This window comes from Podarcis tiliguerta (genome assembly GCF_965153285.1).
Source record: "Podarcis tiliguerta genome assembly, chromosome: 10".
Classification (NCBI taxonomy): domain Eukaryota; kingdom Metazoa; phylum Chordata; class Lepidosauria; order Squamata; family Lacertidae; genus Podarcis; species Podarcis tiliguerta.
Window position 1 is genome coordinate 71230588 of NC_139543.1, and position 22244 is coordinate 71252831.

At 47.9% G+C, this 22244-nt stretch overlaps 1 protein-coding gene across 3 annotated transcripts; it reads left to right on the plus strand.

Annotated features, from left to right (window-relative positions):
- Positions 1-376: 376 nt before the first annotated feature.
- LOC310659040 (uncharacterized protein) lies at positions 377-18579 on the plus strand. Of its 3 annotated transcripts, XM_083401911.1 has the most exons (3): positions 377-474; positions 12211-12346; positions 14694-18579. In XM_083401911.1, exon 3 carries the CDS (start codon positions 14858-14860, stop codon positions 17621-17623), a length of 2766 nt encoding a protein of 921 aa, XP_083258037.1. In that variant the 5' UTR covers positions 377-474; positions 12211-12346; positions 14694-14857; the 3' UTR covers positions 17624-18579. The 3 variants fall into 3 exon arrangements, with proteins under 3 accessions (XP_083258037.1, XP_083258039.1, XP_083258038.1); XM_083401913.1 differs by lacking the exons at positions 377-474; positions 12211-12346 and adding an exon at positions 14141-14159; XM_083401912.1 differs by lacking the exons at positions 377-474; positions 12211-12346 and adding an exon at positions 14168-14529.
- Positions 18580-22244: the final 3665 nt, after the last annotated feature.

Here is a 22244-nt window from a genome sequence, read left to right on the forward strand (position 1 = left end):
GGCCCGGTGTCTTTCCTAATTTTGATCTCTGTATAGCTTGTTGCACCTCCATAGCTGTTATTGGTGAGTTCAAGATTTCAGTTTTTTCCTTAGGTATTATTGGTAGTTTATTTTTGCCCAGATAATCAATTATTTTTTCTAGAGTCTCTGGACCTTCTTTATATAGTTTTCCGAAAAAACAAGCAAAGTTTTTACTAATTTCCTTCGGTTCTTGAATCCATTTGTCTTCAATTTTAATTTTATTGATTATTTTATCTTCCTTTTACTTCTTTAATTGCCAGGCCAAAAGTTTGCCAGGTTTATTTGCAAACTCAAAGTTTCTATGTCTCAACCATTTTATCTTCCTGACTGACAAGCTGAGATTCTTCCCAGTCAAAGGACCCATTTTCATGATAGACAGTGCCTGTGGCTGGAGGCTCTTCATACAAGGTGTGCCTATACAGGCCAAAAACTGCCAGTATTAGCACAGGTGAGGTGTGTGACCTCCCCTTATTTACAGACTGTGTGTGAATGAGAGTTTGTGGGTGGGATTGCCGTTTACGGCATCCCTGTGATTTTCTCCACCCATAACATTTCATGAACTGATATTGCAGTACGAATTCCAATATAACTACAAAAACAACAACAATATAATAAGAATGATTGTAGTATTTCTACCCTGCCTATCTGGCTGGGTTTCACCAGCCACTCTATGCAGCTCACAGTACATATAAAAGACAGTAACACATCAGACATACAAACCCTCCTGATACAGGGCTGCCTTCAGCTGTCACCTAAATGTCAGATAGTTGCCCATTTCCTTGCCCTCTGCCTGCTTCCCTGTAATTTCGCTTCTCACAGGGTGTGGGGGGGTTGAACCAGCAGAAGACCCTCGAAGGAGGACCTCAGTGTACAGACTGAGCGATGGGGGTGGAGACGCTCCTTCAGGTCTACAGAGAGTGAGCCTGTAGGGCTTTAGGTCAATTATCTTGCTCCTCCAACATACAATTAGCCGACATACAATTAGCAGAGTAGGAAAGAAAGCTCAGATACAAATGTCCGACATACAATTAGCAGAGTAGGAAAGAAAGCTCAGAGACAGCAAAAAATTCCTTCAGCAAATAAATTGGTGACTGAAGGCATAACAGGAATCTATGCCTGAAAAATGCAACCGTGGCAATTTAAAGGTCAGCACCAACAATGTGAATCGTGCTCAGAAATGTACTGGAAATCCGTGAAGATCCTTTCAGACTGGTGTTATGTTGTCTCAGTGGCTGCTCCCATTCTGTTGTCTAGCTGCCACATTCTGGCTTAGTTGCAGTTTATGAGTCACCTTCAAAGAAGCCCCATGTATCACATGGCAGTAGTCCAAGCGGGAGATCACCAGAATATGCACCACTCTGGGGAGACAGTCTCCAGGCATGTAGGGTCTCAACCAGCATACCAGATGGAGCTGGCAGACAACTGCCCTGCAACAGAATTGACCTGCCCCTCCATGGCCAGCTGTGAGTCCAAAATGACCCCCATGTTGTGCACCTGGTCCTTTTGGGGCACAGTTCCCTTCATCAGGTCTAGGGAGTCTCCCACACCTGCCTGCCCCCTTTCCCCTGGGACAGTATTTCTGTCTTATCAAGATTCAACCTCAATCTGTTAGCTGCCATCCATCCTTCAACTGCCTCCAGACACTCATACAGTACCTTCACTGGTTCCAATTTAAAAGAGAGGTAGAGCTTGGTATCATCCACATACTGGGGAACACCCAACCCAAACCCCCTGATGATCTCTCCCAGCAACTTCATATAGATATTAAAAAACATGGGGGAGAGCACGGAGCCCTCAGGAACCCCACAAGTGAGAGCCCAGAGGTCTGAACCCTCATCCCCCAACACCACTTTCTGGACATAGCCCAGGAGGAAGGAGGGGAGCCACTGCACAGCTGTGCCCCCAGCTCCCAGCTCCCCTAGAGGGTCCAGAAGGATACCATGGTCAAAGATCTCCAAAGCCGCTGAGAGATCCAGCAGAACCAGGAAAGAGCTTTCCCCTTGGTCTCTAGCCCATTGGAGATCATCAAGCAGCGCAACCAGCGCAGTTTCCGTCCCATGATGAGGCCTGAATCCCAATTGGAAGGATAATGGTGGCAGAAGCTTTCTCACATCTGCCCTTCACTTTCCTCTGCAGCATGGGCGGAATCTGCCTTTTTGACTGTGGGATTCACTGTTGTTCTCATCCTCTCCATCCACCAGGGTCTGCCTTCACCTGCAGCAGAATTCCCCAACCCACCAAGCGTTTGAGACCCATCAGGTATCCTCACCTGGTTTAGCCGGCCCGTTGAAGCCGTTGCTTGGATCGCTGCCTCTGTTGCATGCTGACAGCTTCTGGAAGCCAAAGGTGAGAGCTGAGTGCAGGGTGGGGACCAATGGTGGAAAAATTACCCCACAAGGTGGACTACATGTCACCCACCAAAGGTACTACCTTAACACCCCAAGCCATCCTATAATTATGATATTTAAGACAGATCAGGAATAAATTTATTTCTCAAGAAACAACATAACTTCAGGCTGTTAATGAATCAATACTACATATTCAAGGATGAAGTTTCCATTAAGTACAGTTATCTATTTGCCTTTAGTATTCAGATTTGTAAGTGTCATTTTAGGATAGTCCTGCATCAGTAGACAGGCACATGATCAGGCTGCACCTCATTATTAGAAGGAGCAATGGGGGTGGGTTTTTCCGTCTGGGATTCCCATGCGCCAGCTGCTTTCCTTTCGCTTCTCCTTCTCCTTCCATGCAATGCAAGGCTTCTAGACGGAGGTCCATCTCCAAAAACAGGAGCTTCCCTGAGCACCCATTCAGCTGACCCGAAGCACCAATAATTGTCACTAGTTCTCTGAGTAACCCAGACCACAGTCCCCAGAAAAGATGTAGACCTGGGTCTCACAAAATGGTTCATATGGACCTCCTGTGGCCAATGGGACTGTGCAGGTGATTCATTAAGAGACAGAGGTGGATGGAGGATTATGATGCAGAGGATGGGAAATGTCCAAAGGAACAATGAACCAGAGAAACAGAGGGCCTTTTCATGGACAGAGTGCAGCTGCCTTTCCTGTGAGGAAACAATTGGTTTGAAAAGTCTGTATTCCAAGATCATGCTGCTTTATCCTGCTGCTGATTGAGGATTATGAAAGGTTGTTGATGCATTACTATCATTTGATGACATTGCATTTTCATTTCCTAAAAATTTGGAACAAGGGTAGGATGCGTGGAAATGTAGGATCTGTTGAAATATGAGGTGGTGCTAATGGCATCTGATGTGCTCTCTTTTCCTTTGTTCTCTTCCTTGAATCCCAAACAGGATTTCCTTTCTTCCCACTCTGAAGAAGGTGAAGGAGAAGACAGTCAAAACTTCAGGGGATCGGGCACCTTCAGTTTAATTAGGAAGAGAAATTGAAATGTGTCAAATGTGGAATATGCTTCACTGAATGAGCATACATAGCTCACATCAACGACCTCCAACAGGAAAAACCATTTAAATTTATGGAGTGCGGAAAGAGCTTCAGTCAGAGTGGACACCTTAAACGGCACAAACGGATTCACACGGGTGAAAAACCTTTTAAATGCATGGAGTGCGGAAAGAGCTTTAGAGAAAATGGAAAACTTAGAATACATCAACGGACTCACACAGGGGAGAAACCATATAAATGCATGGAGTGCGGAAAGAGCTTTAGTGAAAATGGAGACCTTAGAAAACATCAACGGACTCACACAGGGGAGAAACCATATAAATGTATGGAGTGCGGAAAGAGCTTCAGTCAAAGTGGAACCCTTAAACAGCACAAACGGACTCACACGGGTGAAAAACCTTTTAAATGCATAGAGTGTGGAAAGAGCTTCAGTCAGAATGTACACTTCAATATTCATCTACAAACTCACACAGGGGAGAAACCATATAAATGTATGGAGTGCGGAAAGAGCTTCAGTTTCAATGCATCCCTTAGAACACATCAGCGGACTCACACAGGGGAGAAACCATTTAAATGTATGGAGTGCGGAAAGAGCTTCAGTCAGAATGGACACCTCAATATTCATCTACAAACTCACACAGGGGAGAAACCATATAAATGTATGGAGTGCGGAAAGAACTTCAGTTTCAATGCATCCCTTAGAACACATCAACGGATTCACACAGGGGAGAAGCCATATAAATGTATGGAGTGTGGAAAGAGCTTTAATTTCAATGCATCCCTTAGAACACACCAACGGACTCACACAGGGGAGAAACCATTTAAATGTATGGAGTGCGGAAAGAGCTTCAGTCGGAGTGGACACCTCAGTATTCATCTACAGACTCACACAGGGGAAAAACCATTTAAATGTATGGAGTGCGGAAAGAGCTTCAGTAACAATGGAGACCTTAGAAGACATCAACGGACTCACACGGGTGAAAAACCTTTTAAATGCATGGAGTGCGGAAAGAGCTTTAGTGAAAATGGAAAACTTAGAATACATCAACGGACTCACACAGGGGAGAAACCATTTAAATGTATGGAGTGCGGAAAGAGCTTCAGTCAGAGTGGAAGCCTCAATAGTCATCTACAAACTCACACGGGTGAAAAACTTTTTAAATGCATGGAGTGTGGAAAGAGCTTTAATTTCAATGCATCCCTTAGAACACACCAACGGACTCACACAGGGGAGAAACCATTTAAATGTATGGAGTGCGGAAAGAGCTTCAGTCGGAGTGGACACCTCAGTAGTCATCTACAGACTCACACAGGGGAGAAACCTTTTAAATGTATGGAGTGCGGAAAGAGCTTTCATCATAATGGAGACCTTAGAAGACATCAACTGACTCACATGGGGGAGCAACCATTTGAATGCCTGGAGTGTGGGAAGAGCTTCAGTCAAAGTGGAAATCTTAGAAAACATCAGCAGATACACATGGGAGAAACCATTTAAATGTACGGCGTGTGGAAGGAGCTTCAGTCAGAGTGGAACCCTTAATTTACGTCAACAAACTCACCCAAGAGACAAACCATATAAATGTCAGGAAAGGCGATAAAGGTTCAGTCCTAGTGGACGTCCTACATCAACAGACTCATGGACAGGAAGAACTTTAAGAGTTGAAACCCGACAAACCATCAACAAACTCAAAGAGGAGAAGCAGTTTAAATGGAAGGATTACAGAAAGTGCTTTAGTTATAATGGAGTGTTTAAGAAACATCAAGAGAGTCTCAGATGGGAGAACCCATTTAGATGTATGGAGTGTGGGACATGTTCCTCTCAGAGTCCCCTCTTCTTCACAGCAATGAACTCAGAGGAAATCCGGCTTCCGGCTTCAGGGCCCAGATGAGTGTTGTCATTATCTTGTACTAGGTAACTCCTGTCTAATCTTCACTGTGTCTGTGTCTCTCCCTGCTTCTGAGACTGGAAACGAGGGGGGCCGTTTCTCTCCCTCCTCTTCTGAGGAAAGAGAATCTGCTTGAGAATTGATTCCCCAATATTCGGCTTCAGACCATTCCCTCACAAAACACATTGCCCTGTGTCGTTCCAGCCCCTTGCCTCCCTTGCTCCCTTCAGCTGGTGTGTGTACCTGTGTGCTGTATTTTTTTAAACGAAGGTAATGTCTCACAATAGTGAGAATAATTTTTGATATAAAGTACCTTTTGACAAGGACGCGGGTGGCGCTGTGGGTTAAACCATAGGTCCATGGTTTGAATCCCTGCGACAGGACCGTTACTCGGTCCTTGCTCCTGCTAACCTAGCAGTTCGAAAGCATGTCAAAGTGCAAGTAGATAAATAGGTACCGCTCAGGCGGGAAGGTAAACGGTGTTTCTGTGTGCTGTTCTGGTTCACCAGAAGTGGCTTAGTCATGCTGGCCACATGACCCGGAAGCTGTACGCCAGCTCCCTCGGCCAGTAAAGCGAGATGAGTGCCGCAACCCCAGAGTTGGTCACGACTGGACCTAATGGTCAGGGGTCCCTTTACCTTTACCTTACCTTTTGATAGAGAAGGGGAGAGGGTGAATATGGATTGCTGGTGGTGGGTGAGGATTAGGGCTGGGCGATATATTGATATCTTATCCAATGCTGGTTTCTAGACCATATCCCGATTACCTTTGAAAAACAATTGATATGTCAATACACTGCGAATCACAGTGTGTGTTTCTGGGATGCCCATTTGCCTGGAAGCAGCCGGCAGAAAGGTTTGCTTCGTGAAGTCCCTGCAGATGCCGAGTTGCTGACTTCCCTCCCAGACGACAGGAATCGAAAAACACACCTCCATTGCCCTGTGTCCTTCCAGCCACTTTCCTCCCTTGCTCCCTTCTGCCGGTGTGTCTGCCTGGTCTAGATATTCTCTGTGCTGTATTTTTTTACTGCTGAAACTGGATTTGCTCTCAGGAGCTAAGTTTTGTGCCTCTCTGGGGACCCAGTGAGAACTGTATGCTTTGAAGGCTCAGTAAACTATTACTGAAGAAGTCCTCCTGCCTCTATGTGTGTTTTTGTCCTCAGCGTGGGAATTGCTCTGCATGTGGCCCCTACCCTGCTGATACTTGGCTCATGCCCTGGAGTTGCTCTACTCAAGCATGCAAGATGGGTGCATCTGTGTGTGACTGGTTTTTGCACCAAACTCTGTCACCCCCCCCCCACATGATCTCCAAACACTGCTTCTTCACCAGAACTTCATCCCTGCCCTCTGCGCATTCTGAAGAAAACTTAGAATACTGTAATTTATTGGGAGATGTCCCCGAAGCCTTATTGCAAGAGGGAGAATGAGGAGCTGCAGGTACCCAACAGAACATTAAAAATACAGAGATTGAGGTCAGCAGAAAGCAAAGCGAAGCCTACTCCAAGGGAAGCCCTGCAGCTTCCATCCTGTCCGCTCCCAGAAGCGCTGAAGGAGATTTGCCATTTGGGGATGGCAGAGCTGAATGGAAGCGGGCAAGGAAGCCCCACAATCGCTCCTGCTGGAGGAATAGGGTCACTCACCCCAAACGCAAAGCTGATTGACAGGAAGGAACTCCTCCCCACCCTTGTCACATGCAGCTGGGCTCACTTGCCAGAGCCACCTCGAAAGCCTGACTAGAATTCCCATTGATGTACTGTCTATGGAAAAGGAGGCGGGTTCCCTGTTATGTTTCTGTGATTGTTATTAAGAAAATGTATACATTATAGTCCCGAAAGTGTAAAGCCTTGGCTCTAACGTGGTCATGCTGATACCACAAACGTACTGTGTAATGCTTTGAATGTGCTACTGAAACAGACTTTGTAAAACTTTGTACAAAATAACTGCAGCAAAGTGAAACTGTTGCTGTCATGACAGACCCAGTATAGACAACTCCACACTGCCATCTACTGGGTCTACAATAAAAAAAAACACCCATTCATGACTAAGACACTTTTATTGAATAAACCATTCTTCAAACAAAGTAACAGCCCTTCTCAAATAAAGACTGACTTCTCCCAGTAATAGCTCCAATCTGACACCAAGATGGGAACATCTTGTGGGAATGTTCAGGGTGGCAGGAGAGGATATATTGTTTGTTAATATCGTTCCTAACTTGCGGCAGCAAGTTCCTTTATGTAGCAGAGCGCATTCCCCTTTTTACATGCACAGCAGATAACTGGCTGCAGGCTCGTGTGAGCCTCTCACTATTATACAATTCAATGTGTCTCAGATTGACTTGTACTGCTTCTGATGGATCACATTCCACACATCTTAGCACAACAGTGGGAACTGTGAAGGCCCATACATGCACTGCTTGTTGCTTCCAATGCTGTTTCCTCTGTCCATTCCTGCAGCATCACAAAAGGGACAGCCATTAACAGAATGGGTGCAGCCCAGGCCCCAGCACCAGGTACTTTGCAAACACATGAATAATGTCACCATCACCATCCACTTCACAAACGATCCTCACCTGTAACCTCACACTGCGGCACCTCCTCCCTGACGTCCCCCATGACAGATCTACAAGGGTGGGAAAAGGTGGGGTGGACAACCTTTTTTGAAATTTATAAAAGTATGGTCTTTCTTTTGTTCAGAGTTCCCACCTTGCTCCTGCGTGAGTGGCTTCAGACCCTGCTGCAGAAGGTCTATTAATAAAAGATCAGGGGGGATGTGGGTGGCGCTGTGGTCTAAACCACAGAGCCTCATGCCCTTGCTGATCGGAAGGTTGGCAGTTTGAATTCCCGTGACGGGGTGAGCTCCCGTTGCTCTGCTCCAGCTCCTCCAGCTCATCAATGATTCCTCTTCATCCTGGAGAAGAGTGACTAGTGGGGTGCCACAGGGTTCTGTCTTGGGCCCGGTCTTATTCAACATCTTTATCAACGACTTGGATGATGGACTCAAGGGCATCCTGATCAAATTTGCAGATGACACCAAACTGGGAGGGGTGGCTAACACACTTCAAAACGACCTTGACAGATTAGAGAACTGGGCCAAAACAAACAAGATGAATTTTAACAGGGAGAAATGTAAAGTATTGCAGTTGGGCAAAAAAAAAATGAGAGGCACAAATACACGATGGGTGACACCTGGCTTGAGAGCAGTACATGTGAAAAGTATCTAGGAGTCTTGGTTGACCACAAACTTGACATGAGCCAAGAGTGTGACGCGGCAGCTAAAAAAGCCAATGCAATTCTGGGCTGCATCAATAGGAGTATAGCATCTAGATCAAGGGAAGTAATAGTGCCACTGTATTCTGCTCTGGTCAGACCTCACCTGGAGTACTGTGTCCAGTTCTGGGCACCACAGTTCAAGAAGGACACTGACAAACTGGAACGTGTCCAGAGGAGGGCAACCAAAATGGTCAAACGCCTGGAAACAATGCCTTATGAGGAACGGCTAAGGGAGCTGGGCATGTTTAGCCTGGAGAAGAGGAGGTTAAGGGGTGATATGATAGCCATGTTCAAATATATAAAAGGATGTCACATAGAGGAGGGAGAAAGGTTGTTTTCTGCTGCTCCAGAGAAACGGACACGGAGCAATGGATCCAAACTACAAGAAAGAAGATTCCACCTAAACATTAGGAAGAACTTCCTGACAGTAAGAGCTGTTCGACAGTGGAATTTGCTGCCAAGGAGTGTGGTGGAGTCTCCTTCTTTGGAGGTCTTTAAGCAGAGGCTTGACAACCATATGTCAGGAGTGCTCTGATGGTGTTTCCTGCTAGGCAGGGGCTTGGACTCGATGGCCCTTGTGGTCTCTTCCAACTCTATGATTCTATGATTCCTGCCAACCTAGCAGTCTGAAAGCACACCAGTGCAAGTAGATAAATAGGTGGCGGGAAGGTAAACGGTGTTTCCATGAGCTCTGGTTTCTGTCATGCACCAGAAGCGGTTTAGTCCTGCAGGCCACATGACCAGGAAGCTGTCTGTGGACAAACGCCAGTTCCCTCAGCCTGAAAGTGAGATGACAACTGCAACCCCATAGTCATCTTTGACTGGAGTTAACCGTCCAGGGGTCCTTTGCCTTTCTTACCTTAATAAAAGATCAGGCATAGCAGCCGCTTTGATCCAGCATTACTTTGCTTGGTCTCTGTTAGTTTCTCTGACTGTTGGGAGACCGACTGTTTCCTAGACAGGCTCCTTGTGCATCCCATAAGGAGAAGGAGCTGTTTTACGATCTTCTCCACCATCATCCCTGAGCACTGGTGTTGCTAGCTAGGGGTGATGGCAGCTGTAGTCCGAAAACAGCTGGAGACACAAATTTGGGGAAAGCTGTTCACCTTGAAGGAGAAAGGAGGGCTCACCTGCATCTGGAGGAATGCCAGGTAAGCCCTGCAAGATCAGGCCCAAGGGGCCCCTGTGCAAGGGCCACAGCTTCCCCACAAGTGAAGAAGCTGTAGGAAAGGAGGAGAGGCAGGAGGAGGGGTTTGGGGAGGAATAACTGAGAAGGAGCTTCTGGAGCCTGGGAGCCCCCTCCCCGCCTGCTCCTGGAAGGTTTCCCAAACCCCTCCCCTTTTCACTTCAAGGATTGGGGAACCTCAGCATCCCGCGGTTGCTATGCTCCGGTGGGGAGGGGGATCTATTTTGTTTCCTGAGGGCAGGAGTCACAATCCTGTCACATTGCGTGTGTCACGCTTTTAGGTAAGGGGGTGAGGCTCAGGTGGGAAAGAGTTGAGAAGGAAAAAATCCTGGGGTGTGGATTTACTCCGCTGCCCAGCTCGTCAAGGTGCCACTGCCAGCGGGTCCCTCCGGTCAGCAAAAGAAGGAGAATCCAGCCAAGTTAAAGATGCAAAACAGCGGTCAGCAGACCTGATCTTTATTTGTTGCAACAAGGTTCAAACACACCAAGAGTAGGAACCCTGAGCATATGGTTGTATTGATTTTTAAAGACCTCTCCCCATTTCCCACAATAAATTTTCCCACAGCATCTTTAATGCATCACAGATTTGTCACCAAGTAGGAGTCTTTGGCATTCAGAAACATGAGGCCGTCACCCACCCGTCAGCAGCCCCAGTTTCCCACACCCTTTCCCCAAAGTACCATAATAATCCATAATCCGATGGATTTCTGCCTGGGGCATGTGCTGCCCTGGATCGCCTCCTGCCTCCTAAGGGATTATGGAGTCAGGGGAAGCCCTGGATCCCCCAATTCCAGAGAAGTCATTAGGCGTAGTGGAGAGTCGGAGGCTGTGGTGGGGACTTGGGGTTTTGGTGGATTCCTATAACTGTCCCCACCCCCCATCCTGGTCTGAAGAGCACCAATACCTAAAACACGGACGCACGGCTCGTGGCGTGGGGTGGGCGAGGGAAGGATTTCGCAATATAAACATTATAGCGGGGGGGACCCCACTTTGTAATTGGATTGCCAGGATCAGCCCGTCCCCCGCTCTCCTGATCCACAGATGGAAGAGGGGAGGAGGGAAACCCCCCCCCCCATTTCCTCCCCTCCCCTCCCGGCGCATCGTTCTCTCACCCCACCCACACAACCCCAAATCCCGCCCCCATACGTTGCACCCATTCCTTCTCCTCCTCCTCCTCCTCTTCCTCCTCCCCGCAATCCGGCATCTGTTTCCGGAATGAGCGGAGAGAGCCCCCCTCCCAACCTGCCTGCTTCTCCCGCAAGTGGAGCTTCTACGCTGGATTGCTGCTCTGCGCCGTAGCTCTAGGGGCGCGCGCGTTCAGAAAGGGGAGGGAGGAGGCAGGGGAGGACACCCCACGCCCGTGGATGTTGCAGGGAAGGAAAGGAGAATCGGGAGCGAGGACAAAGAGGTAAAGGGCTCGCGGGGGGAGGGTAGGGGCGGTAAGGACCCAGAGGCCCCCGCCAGCTCCCCAAAGCGCCTTTCGCGGGCCCCACGGGCAGGGCCTGGATCCCTGCACGAGTGCTGCGAAGGGGGCTTTCCTTGTCCCCTAAGGCGCCCTGGGGGGGGTGGACATGTTGCCCCCACCCAGGAGGTCCCCACGAGGGCCCCCTTGCCCCGTTTCCCCCACGCAGGCATCCCTGGGGCCCTGTGGGCTCCGCATGGAGAAAGGCGGGTCATGAATGGGTTAAGGGGCGCGAGGGACGCCTGGATAGAGACCCCCGTGTGGCTCGTGTTGGGGGGGGGTGTCATCTGGATGGAGAGATGGGGCGCGCAAGGTGAGGGGTGAGCCACGCCAAGGTGGCCTCTGGGTGCAGGGGAGACTCAGGGAGAGAGGGAGGGGGTCGAGGAAGTCGGGGAGAGCATCCCTGGGGCAGGGAAGGGCAGTAATGGGGGGTGAGTAAGGTAGACCAGTCTTTGGGGCTTGACTCCATCATGGCGCCTGCCGGGAATCTCTGGAGCAGCCGCATTGGCTTCTCCCTCCCGCCCAAGAATCGGCCACCCCTTCAAGGCGACCACAGAGGGATCCCTGGAAAGTGGGGGGTCCAGTTTCCCCACCCCTTCCTACTTGGAAGCTCCATCCTCTTCCCACCCCATAAGCCTCTGTCCTGTCCAGACACAGCCATTCTGTCCAGTCCAAACTTGGGTCCTCCTGGAGAAGAGAGGAAATTCCAAGAGGAAGAGAGGAGGGGAGAGGACTTCTCAGAAGTGGCTCTTTGTTTCTGCAATCCGCCCAGGAAGCAGCCAGAAACCTTTTCTTCTCTCTCAGGCTTTCATCTTTAAGTGTCTTTTCCACTGCCTGGTTCATTGAGGATGAGGATAATGTACACCTGTCATCAGAAACAGAGGTGCAGAGTCCTTGGAATGGCTCTCAGGCTTGATATAGAAGTTGCACCTCAAAAGCATTTCTGTTCCTCTTATTCTTTGTAGGCAGTGTCAGAGTGACTGACAAGCTGAGATTCTTCCCAGTCAAAAGAGCCATTTTCCTTATAGACAGTGCCTGTGTCTGGAGGCTCTACATACAAGGTGTGCCTATACAGGCCAATGACAGCCAGTATTAGCACAGGTGAGGTGTGTGACCTCCCCAAATTTACAGACTGTGTGTGAATGAGAGTTTGTGGGTGGGATTACCCTTTATGGCATCCCTGTGATTTTCTCCACCCATAACATTTCATGAACTGATATTGCAGTACGAATTCCAAAATAACTACAAAAAAACAACAGCAATATAATAAGAATGATTGTACTATTTCTACCCTGCCTATCTGGTTGGGTTTCCCCAACCACTCTGGGCAGCTCACAGTACATATAAAAGACAGTAACACATCAGACATACAAACCCTCCTGATACAGGGCTGCCTTCAGCTGTCACCTAAATGTCAGATAGTTGCCCATTTCCTTGCCCTCTGCCTGCTTCTCTGTAATTTCGCTTCTCACGGGGTGTGGGGGGGTTGAACCAGCAGAAGACCCTTGAAGGAGGACCTCAGTGTACAGACTGAGCGATGGGGTTGGAGACGCTCCTTCAGGCCTACAGAGAGTGAGGCTGTAGGGCTTTAGGTCAATTATCTTGCTCCTCCAAAATGATCTCCAGAGCAAGTCCGACATACAATTAGCAGAGTAGGGAAAAAAGCTCAGAGACAGCAAAAAATTCCTTCAGCAAATAAATTGGTGACTAAAGGCATAACAGGAATCTATGCCTGAAAAATGCAACCGAGACAATTTAAAGGTCAGCACCAACAATGTGTATTGTGCTCAGAAATGTACTGGAAATCAGTGAAGATCCTTTCAGACTGGTGTTATGTTGTCTCATTGGCTGCTCCCATTCTGTTGTCTAGCTGCCACATTCTGGCTTAGTTGCAGTTTACGAGTCACCTTCAAAGATGTCCCCATGTAGCGCATGGCAGTAGTCCAAGCGGGAGATAACCAGAATATGCACCACTCTGGGGAGACAGTCTCCAGGCATGTAGGGTCTCAACCAGAATACCAGATGGAGCTGGCAGACAACTGCCCTGGACACAGAACTGACCTGCGCCTCCATGGACAGCTGTGAGTCCAAAATGACCCCCAGGTTGTGCACCTGGTCCTTTTGGGGCACAGTTACCTCCATCAGGTCTAGGGCGTCTCCCACACCTGCCTGCCACCTTTCCCCCTGGGACAGTATTTCTGTCTTCTCAAGATTCAACCTCAATCTGTTAGCCGCCATCCATCCTCCAACTGCCTCCAGACACTCACACAGGACATTCACTAGTTCCAATTTAAAAGAGAGGAAGAGCTGGGTATCATCCACATACTGGGGAACACCCAACCCAAACCCCCTGATGATCTCTCCCAGCAACTTCGTATAGATATTAAAAAACATGGGGGAGAGGACGGAGCCCTCAGGAACCCCACAAGTGATAGCCCAGGGGTCTGAACATTCATCCCCCAACACCACTTTCTGGACATGGCCCAGGAGGAAGGAGGGGAACCACTGTACAGCAGTGCCCTCAGCTCCCCTAGAGGGTCCAGAAGGATACCATGGTCAAAGGTCTCCAAAGCTGCTGAGAGATCCAGCAGAACCAGGAAAGAGCTTTCCCCTTGGTCTCTAGCCCATTGGAGATCATCAAGCAGTGCAACCAGGGTTGTTTCAGTCCCATGATGAGGCCTGAATCGCAATCAGAAGGAAAAATGGTGGCAGAAGTTTTCCTGGTCCTGCCCCTCCAAAAGCTCCAGGCCCAAGACTTTCATGAGCTTTCAAGGGGCCATCGGAGTTCCTGGAAGGAGGTGTGCAGGACACCATCCAACCGTCTTAGAGAGTCCATTCTGGATTTGTGTAGTTTCCCCCCATAGCCTTCTCTTCTCCTGAAGATAACACACAAGGCAGCTTCCGGAAGCCAAAGGTGATAGCTGAGTGCAGGGTGGGGACCAATGGTGGGTAAATTACCCCATAAGGTGCATGACCTTTCCCCCACCAAAGGTACTACCGCTCCCCTAACACCCAATGACATTGTATGATTATGATATTTTAAGACAGAACAGGAATAAATTCATGTCCACAGAGATAACACAACTTCAGGCCATTAGGGAATCAATACTACATTTTCAAGGTACTACACATTGCACTACAGTTTATCTATTTGCCTTGAATATCCTGCTTTTCAGTGTCATTTTAGGATAGTCCTGCATCAGAAGACGGGCATGAGATCAGACAGCACACCATTCTTTAAAAAATCATGCTGCTTTATGAACATTGATTGAGGATTTGGAAATGTTGCTCATGAATTACTATCATTTGACATGGCAACTTCATTTCCTAAAAATTGGGAACATGGGTAGGAGGTGAGGGAGTGTAGGAGACGTTGAAATCAGAGAAGGTGCTAATAGAGCTTGATGTGTTCTCTTTCCCTTCGTTCTCTTCCTTGAAACCAAAACAGGATTTCCTTTCCTCCCACTCTGAAGAAGGGGATGGAGAAGAGAGTCAAAACTCCAGGGAATGGTGCACCTTTCGTTTCATTAGGAATAGAAATAAAAATGTGGAATATGCTTCACTGATAGTTCACATCAACAACCTCGAACAGGGGAGATATCATATAAAGGTATGGAGATTGGAAAGAGCTTTAGTGATAATGGTAAACTTAGAACACATCAACAGAATAACACGGGGGAGAAACCATATAAATGTATGGAGTGTGGAAAGAGCTTCAGTCAGAGTGGACACCTCAATATACATCAACGGATTCACACAGGGGAGAAACCATATAAATGTATGGAGTGTGGAAAGAGCTTCTGTTTCAATGCAAACCTTAGAACACATCAACGGATTCACACAGGGGAGAAACCATATAAATGTATAGAGTGTGGAAAGAGCTTTAGTGATAATGGACAACTTAGAAAACATCAACGGACTCACACAGGGGAGAAACCATTTAAATGTATGGAATGTGGAAAGAGTTTCAGTCAGAGTGGACACCTCAATATACATCAACACACACACACAGGAGAGAAACCATTTAAATGTATGCAGTGTGGAAAGAGCTTTAGTGATAATGGACAACTTAGAAAACATCAACGGACTCACACAGGGGAGAAACCATTTAAATGTATGGAGTGTGGAAAGAGCTTTAGTGATAATGGACAACTTAGAAAACATCAACGGACTCACACAGGGGAGAAACCATTTAAATGCCTGGATTGCGGAAAGAGCTTCAGTTTCAATGCAACCCTTAGAAGACATCAAAGGACTCACACAGGGGAGAAACCATTTAAATGTATGGAGTGTGGAAAGAGCTTTAATGATAATGGGAATCTTAGAAAACATCAACGGACTCACACAGGGGAGAAACCATATAAATGTATGGAATGTGGAAAGAGTTTCAGTCGGAGTGGACACCTCAATATACATCAGCAGACACACACAGGAGAGAAACCATTTAAATGTATGGTGTGTGGAAAGAGCTTTAGTGATAATGCAACCCTTAGAAGACATCAAAGGACTCACACAGGGGAGAAACCATTTAAATGTATGGTGTGTGGAAAGTGCTTCAGTGAGAATGGAAGCCTTAGAACACATCAACGGACTCACACCGGGGAGAAACCATTTAAATGTATGGTGTGTGGAAAGTGCTTCAGTGAGAATGGAAGCCTTAGAACACATCAACGGACTCACACCGGGGAGAAACCATTTAAATGTATGGAGTGTGGAAAGTGCTTCAGTGGGAATGGAAGCCTTAGAACACATCAACGGACTCACACCGGGGAGAAACCATTTAAATGTATGGAGTGTGGAAAGTGCTTCAGTGAGAATGGAAGCCTTAGAACACATCAACGGACTCACACAGGGGAGAAACCATATAAATGTATAGAGTGTGGAAGGAGCTTTAATGATAATGGAAAACTTAGAAAACATCAACGGACTCACACAGGGGAGAAACCATATAAATGTATGGAGTGTGGAAAGAGCTTCAGTCAGAGTGGACACCTCAATATACATCAACAGACTCACACAGGGGAGAAACCATTTACATGTATGGAGTGCGGAAAGAGCTTTAGTGATAATGGAAAACTTAGAAGACATCAACAGACTCACACGGGGGAGAAACCATTTAAATGCCTGGAGTGTGGAAAGTGCTTCTGTTTCAATGCAAACTTTAGAACACATCAACGGATTCACACAGGGGAGAAACCATATAAATGTATGGAGTGTGGAAAGAGCTTTAGTGATAATGGACAACTTAGAAAACATCAACGGACTCACACAGGGGAGAAACCATTTAAGTGTATGGAATGTGGAAAGAGTTTCAGTCAGAGTGGACACCTCAATATACATCAACACACACACACAGGAGAGAAACCATTTAAATGTATGCAGTGTGGAAAGAGCTTTAGTGATAATGGACATCTTAGAAAACATCAACGGACTCACACAGGGGAGAAACCATTTAAATGTATGGAGTGTGGAAAGAGCTTTAGTGATAATGGACAACTTAGAAAACATCAACGGACTCACACAGGGGAGAAACCATTTAAATGCCTGGATTGCGGAAAGAGCTTCAGTTTCAATGCAACCCTTAGAAGACATCAAAGGACTCACACAGGGGAGAAACCATTTAAATGTATGGAGTGTGGAAAGAGCTTTAATGATAATGGGAATCTTAGAAAACATCAACGGACTCACACAGGGGAGAAACCATATAAATGTATAGAGTGTGGAAGGAGCTTTAATGATAATGGAAAACTTAGAGAACATCAACGGACTCACACAGGGGAGAAACCATATAAATGTATGGAGTGTGGAAAGAGCTTTAGTGATAATGGACAACTTAGAAAACATCAACGGACTCACACAGGGGAGAAACCATTTAAATGCCTGGATTGCGGAAAGAGCTTCAGTTTCAATGCAACCCTTAGAAGACATCAAAGGACTCACACAGGGGAGAAACCATTTAAATGTATGGAGTGTGGAAAGTGCTTCAGTGAGAATGGAAGCCTTAGAACACATCAACAGACTCACACAGGGGAGAAACCATATAAATGTATAGAGTGTGGAAGGAGCTTTAATGATAATGGAAAACTTAGAAAACATCAACGGACTCACACAGGGGAGAAACCATATAAATGTATGGAGTGTGGAAAGAGCTTCAGTCAGAGTGGACACCTCAATATACATCAACAGACTCACACAGGGGAGAAACCATTTACATGTATGGAGTGCGGAAAGAGCTTTAGTGATAATGGAAAACTTAGAAGACATCAACAGACTCACACGGGGGAGAAACCATTTAAATGCCTGGAGTGCGGAAAGAGGTTCAGACAGAATGGACACCTTAGAAAACATCAGCAGACACACAGGGAAGAAACTGTTTAAATGTATGGACTGTGGAAGGAGCTCAGTCAGAGTGGAACCCTTGATTTATGTCAAGAAACTCACACAAAAGCCAAACCTTATAAATATCAGGAAAGTAGATAGAGGTTCAGTCCTAGTGGAAGTTCTAAATCAACAGACTCAAGGACAGGAAGAACTTTAGGAGTTGAAACCCTGCAAACCAGCAACAAACTCAGAGAGGAGAAGCAGTTTAAATGAAAAGATTGCAAAAAGTGCTTTATTTACAATGGAGTGTTTAAGGAAAATCCAGAGACTCTCACATGGAAGAACCCATTTTGATGTCTGGAGTGTGGGACATCTTCCTCGCAGAGTCCACTCTTTTCTTCAAAGAAATGAATTCAGCAGGAAATCAGTCATTGACACATGTTGTGTATGTGAAGTTCTGGTATTTATGTGTAAAACTGTATAATAATGAAGTATTGAAGGCAATGTCAAACAATGTGATTATAATCTAAGATGTAAAGTACCTTTCAATAGAGAAAGGGTGAGGGTTTATCTGGATTGCTGGTGGTCAGTGAGGATTAGGGCTGGACGATATATTGTCCCATACTGGTTTCTAGACCACATCATGATAACCTTCCAAAAACAATTGATATGGCAACACACCACAGATCACAGTGTGTGTTTCTGGGATGCCCATTTGCTTGGAAGCAGACGGCAGAAAGCTTTGCTTTGTGAAGTCCCTGCAGATGCAGAATTGTTGACTTCCCTCCCAGACGACAGGAAGTGAAACACACACATCCATTGCCCTATGTCCTTCCAGCCTCTTTCCTCCCTTGCTCCCTTCTGCTGGTGTGTGTGCCTGACTTAGATATTCTGTGTGGTGTATTTTGTTATGGCTGAAACTGGTTTTGCTCTCAGGAGCTAAGTTTTGTGCATCACTGGGGACCCAGAGAGAACTGTATGCTTTGAAAGCTCAGTAAACTATTGCTGAAGAAGTCCTGCTGCCTCTGTGTGTGTTTTTGAGCTCAGCATGGCAATTGCTTTACACGTGGCCCCTACCCTGCCAATACTTGGCTCATGCCCTGGAGTTGCTTTACTCAAGCATGCAAGACGGGTGCATCTGTGTGCACTCCAAAGCAAATAAAGTACTCGCCTTTCTATGAGAGTGCAGTGGTACCTTGGATTACAGACGCTTCAGGTTACAGACACTTCAGGTTACAGACTCTGCTAACCCAGAAATAGTACTTCGGGTTAAGAGCTTTGCTTCAAGATGGGAACAGAAATCATGCGGTGGCAGCGGGAGGCCCCATTAGCTAAAGTGGTGTCTAGGTTAAGAACAGTTTCAGGTTAAGAACGGACTTCTGGAAGGAATTAAGTTCTTAACCTGAGGTACCACTGTAATGTGTTTTCAACTGTTTTTATTGTTGTTTTTTAATTTTGTAATCTGCTCTAGGAGATTCGGATTACAGTAACGATGATAATGATGTTACATTGCTTAACATGCCCTCTCCCCAGTGATACTTGCGGGCACTCCTGGGTCCATCATGGTCGCTTGAGGCCCATGTCCAGCTCAGGCTAGTTCCCCACCCCACAGACCTTTTGGGACAGAGAGGACATGGCCCTGGTCCTCCCTGCTCTGCACCAGATGGGGTGGTTGCAACGCCCTCTGTGTAGAACTGCCTTGAAGGCGACTCAGGAACTGGTCCAAAATGAGGCAGCCAGATGATTGGCTGGGCTGCCTCTCTTTATGAATGGCATTTCTCTCCCACCTCTTTGTCCAAGGAGATCAAGGCGGCATCCATGGGTCTACCCCTCCCCACTGAGTCCCCCCACAACAAACACGTTGGATTCCTGTTTTAAAACAGTTGCACTGGTTGTTTCCATTCCAGCAGAACCTCTCCTGCTCTCAATGCCTTGGCTTGTGAGACCTCCAGTGGTGCTTTCATAGAACTACGGAGGTGGATGGCACCCCAAGGATCATCTAGCTCAACCCCAGGCAGTCTCAGAGGGCACGCTTGCATCTGGAGGAACTGAGCACTGAAGGAGAAAATGAGCCGTTCAGGATCAGGCCGGAGGGCTGCCTCCTATAGGGGAGACAGAGCAGAGGAGCCCCCCATCGCCCTGTCCTCCTCCTCCTCCACAGATTGGCCTCCTCCTCTTTTAAGGCCACTTTTATTGGTGGCCTCTGCCTCTTGTGGGAGGGAGTTCCACAGGTTTTACTCTGCCCTGCAAGAGGAAGCACTTTCTCATCTCTGCCTTCCTTCCTTCCTTCCTTCCTTCCTTCCTTCCTTCCTTCCTTCTGCTTGCACAGGTGAGGTTTTAGGGACCAGGGTATATTTCATGTCTGAATGTTTCCATCTGTGGACAACCTCTGTTATAAGAGGGGACTGATCCATACATCTGAATGCGGTTTCTCTGCATGCATTTCCCCGCTCCTGGACCCAAGGGGCCAGCAGCGCATCCATGCAAAGGAAGACCAGAACTGCCGCCCTCCTGCGACCCTCCGCGCCCTGACTTGCCCCCCTCTTGCCATGCAGCGCTGGGACCCCCGCTCTCCCCATGGGCCCTATGTTGGGAAAGAGGAGACTCACCGGATCCCAGCAGGCGCCCCCAGGCAGCCTCTGCAGAGCCGAACCAACGGGACCCCCACACGCCAGACTTCTTGCAGGAAAGGGAGGGGTTGGGCTTTCGCTCTGGAGGACCCTGCACCCCCCCCCCCCCGGTCTTACTTCCCTGTCTAGGAATCTAGCTTGTTTCCGTTTAACCCTTGGCAAGCCGAGCTCACGCCTCTCCCTCTTTCCAGAGTCGTAGCATCGCGCACCAATGGCATCCCGAGAAGGCGGAGCAGGGGAGGTTTATGGATTACTTCCGGCAAGGGATACATTCAGTTTTGGACAGCAGCTGAAAGGCCCCCTAACAGCTGGCCCTAAGAAATCTTCACTGGCTCCCGGTCCATTTTCGAGCACCATTCAAAGTGTTGTGCTTTTAATATTTCATGTTTGGTTATGTTTTCTTCTCTTCGTTTGGAAGCTGCTCAGAGTGGCTGGAGAAATCCAGTCTGATGGGTGGGGTACAAAAAAAGTTGTTGTTGTTGTTGTTAGACACCCAGCTTTTGATAGGGCTGCTTCGTTCTGTGCTTTTGGACTCCTATGTGGGCTTATGGTTTTGGTTCTTGTGGATCTCATGGGATTTAATGTCTTGCCATTATAAATGCACGGGGATAAGTGCATTTACACAGACACATTTCCGCAAAAAGACGCAAACTCCGGCTTGTAGCCACAGGCGATACAATAGGAGCCTTTCTGCAAATGGCCTTTGCAACACAACTCACTGGGTGGTTACAAAGTATACACATTTGGTTCTTTACAATGGATGCTTTCGCTTAGCCCTGTTTCCTCAATGAATCCACCCATTTCTTGATGAAATTTCTGCCAGGAAAACCTGAGCTGAAATAGTACGGAGAGCAAAACAGCAGCCCTGTCTGACCCCCTTCAGCCTCCAGACTCCCCCAGTCACGTGGCAGGAGATTCTTCCTGAGCCCCCTCCGTCCGTGAGACGGGTATGACATCATGGATGATCCATATGATCCATTGATGATCCACATGTTCCAAGCAGACTGGTCCAAAGAGCAGATCTCTAGGCCTGAATGAAACGGGTCTGCGATGATGGATTCTGGAGTCAAGAAATCCGCCCTTTCCAGTGATCTCTCAGGCTGGCCAGGAATGGCAGGGAGCAGGAATCCTCAGGCATCCCGGTTGACAGACAGACTTGTCATGTTGCCAAAACAGGATCTCGGAGTCTGATCTGATTTCCAGGTACAACTCATTTTGTGACGCAACCAGGGATGTTTTTGGGGTGCTCTCTCTGTGACCGGGGGGGGGGCTACTATCTGAGGGTGTCCAAATTGCAACGCGCTTTAGTTCTGGGCTGCTTCACTCCTCGCATGGGGGTGTGGGGGCTCTGCCCGCAAACAGATCAACAGCTGCCTTGCTTTCTTCCTGGCCTCATTGTGTTACCTCTGACGGAGACACAAGGGATGAATTTTACCTGGGTGTCGGGGGGAAGTGTGTGTGTGCAAAAGCCCAAGCCCCATTTTCTCCGTAACACAGGAGTCACAGAGCCCGACCTGCTGCTCAATGTGCACCAATACCAAAAACATGGAATGGATCTAAGATCATGGCGTGGGGGGCGGGGGAGGGAAGGATTTTGCAATCTAAACATTGTAGGGGGGGGACCGCACTTTGCAAATGGATTGCCGGGATCAGCCCCCCTCCCGCTCTCCTCATCCCCAGAAGGAAGAAAGAAGAGGGGAAACCTTCCTCTCCTTCGCCCCCCTCAATTCCTCCCTTCCCGGTACATCGTTCTCTCACCCCGCCCCACAACCCTCAACCCCCCCCCCCCGTATGTCGCACCTCTTCCTCCTCCTCTTCCTCCTCCTCGCCATCCGGCTTCTGTTTCCGGAATGAGCGGAGAGCCCCCCTCCCAAACTGCCTGCTTCACCCGCAAGTGGAGCTTCTACGCCAGGTTGCTGCTCTGCGGCGTGGCTCTAGGGGGGAGGAGGATGGGAAGAGGAGGATCCCCGCCCCCCGTGAATGTTGCAGGAAAGAAATGAGACTCGGGAGCGAGGACAAAGAGGTAAAGGGGTCGCGGAGGGGAGGAG

What these genes read in the sequence shown, in the direction of transcription:
- LOC310659040 (XM_083401911.1), top strand. Translation starts at nt 14,858, where the DNA reads ATGGAGATTGGAAAGAGCTTTAGTGATAATGGTAAACTTAGAACACAT.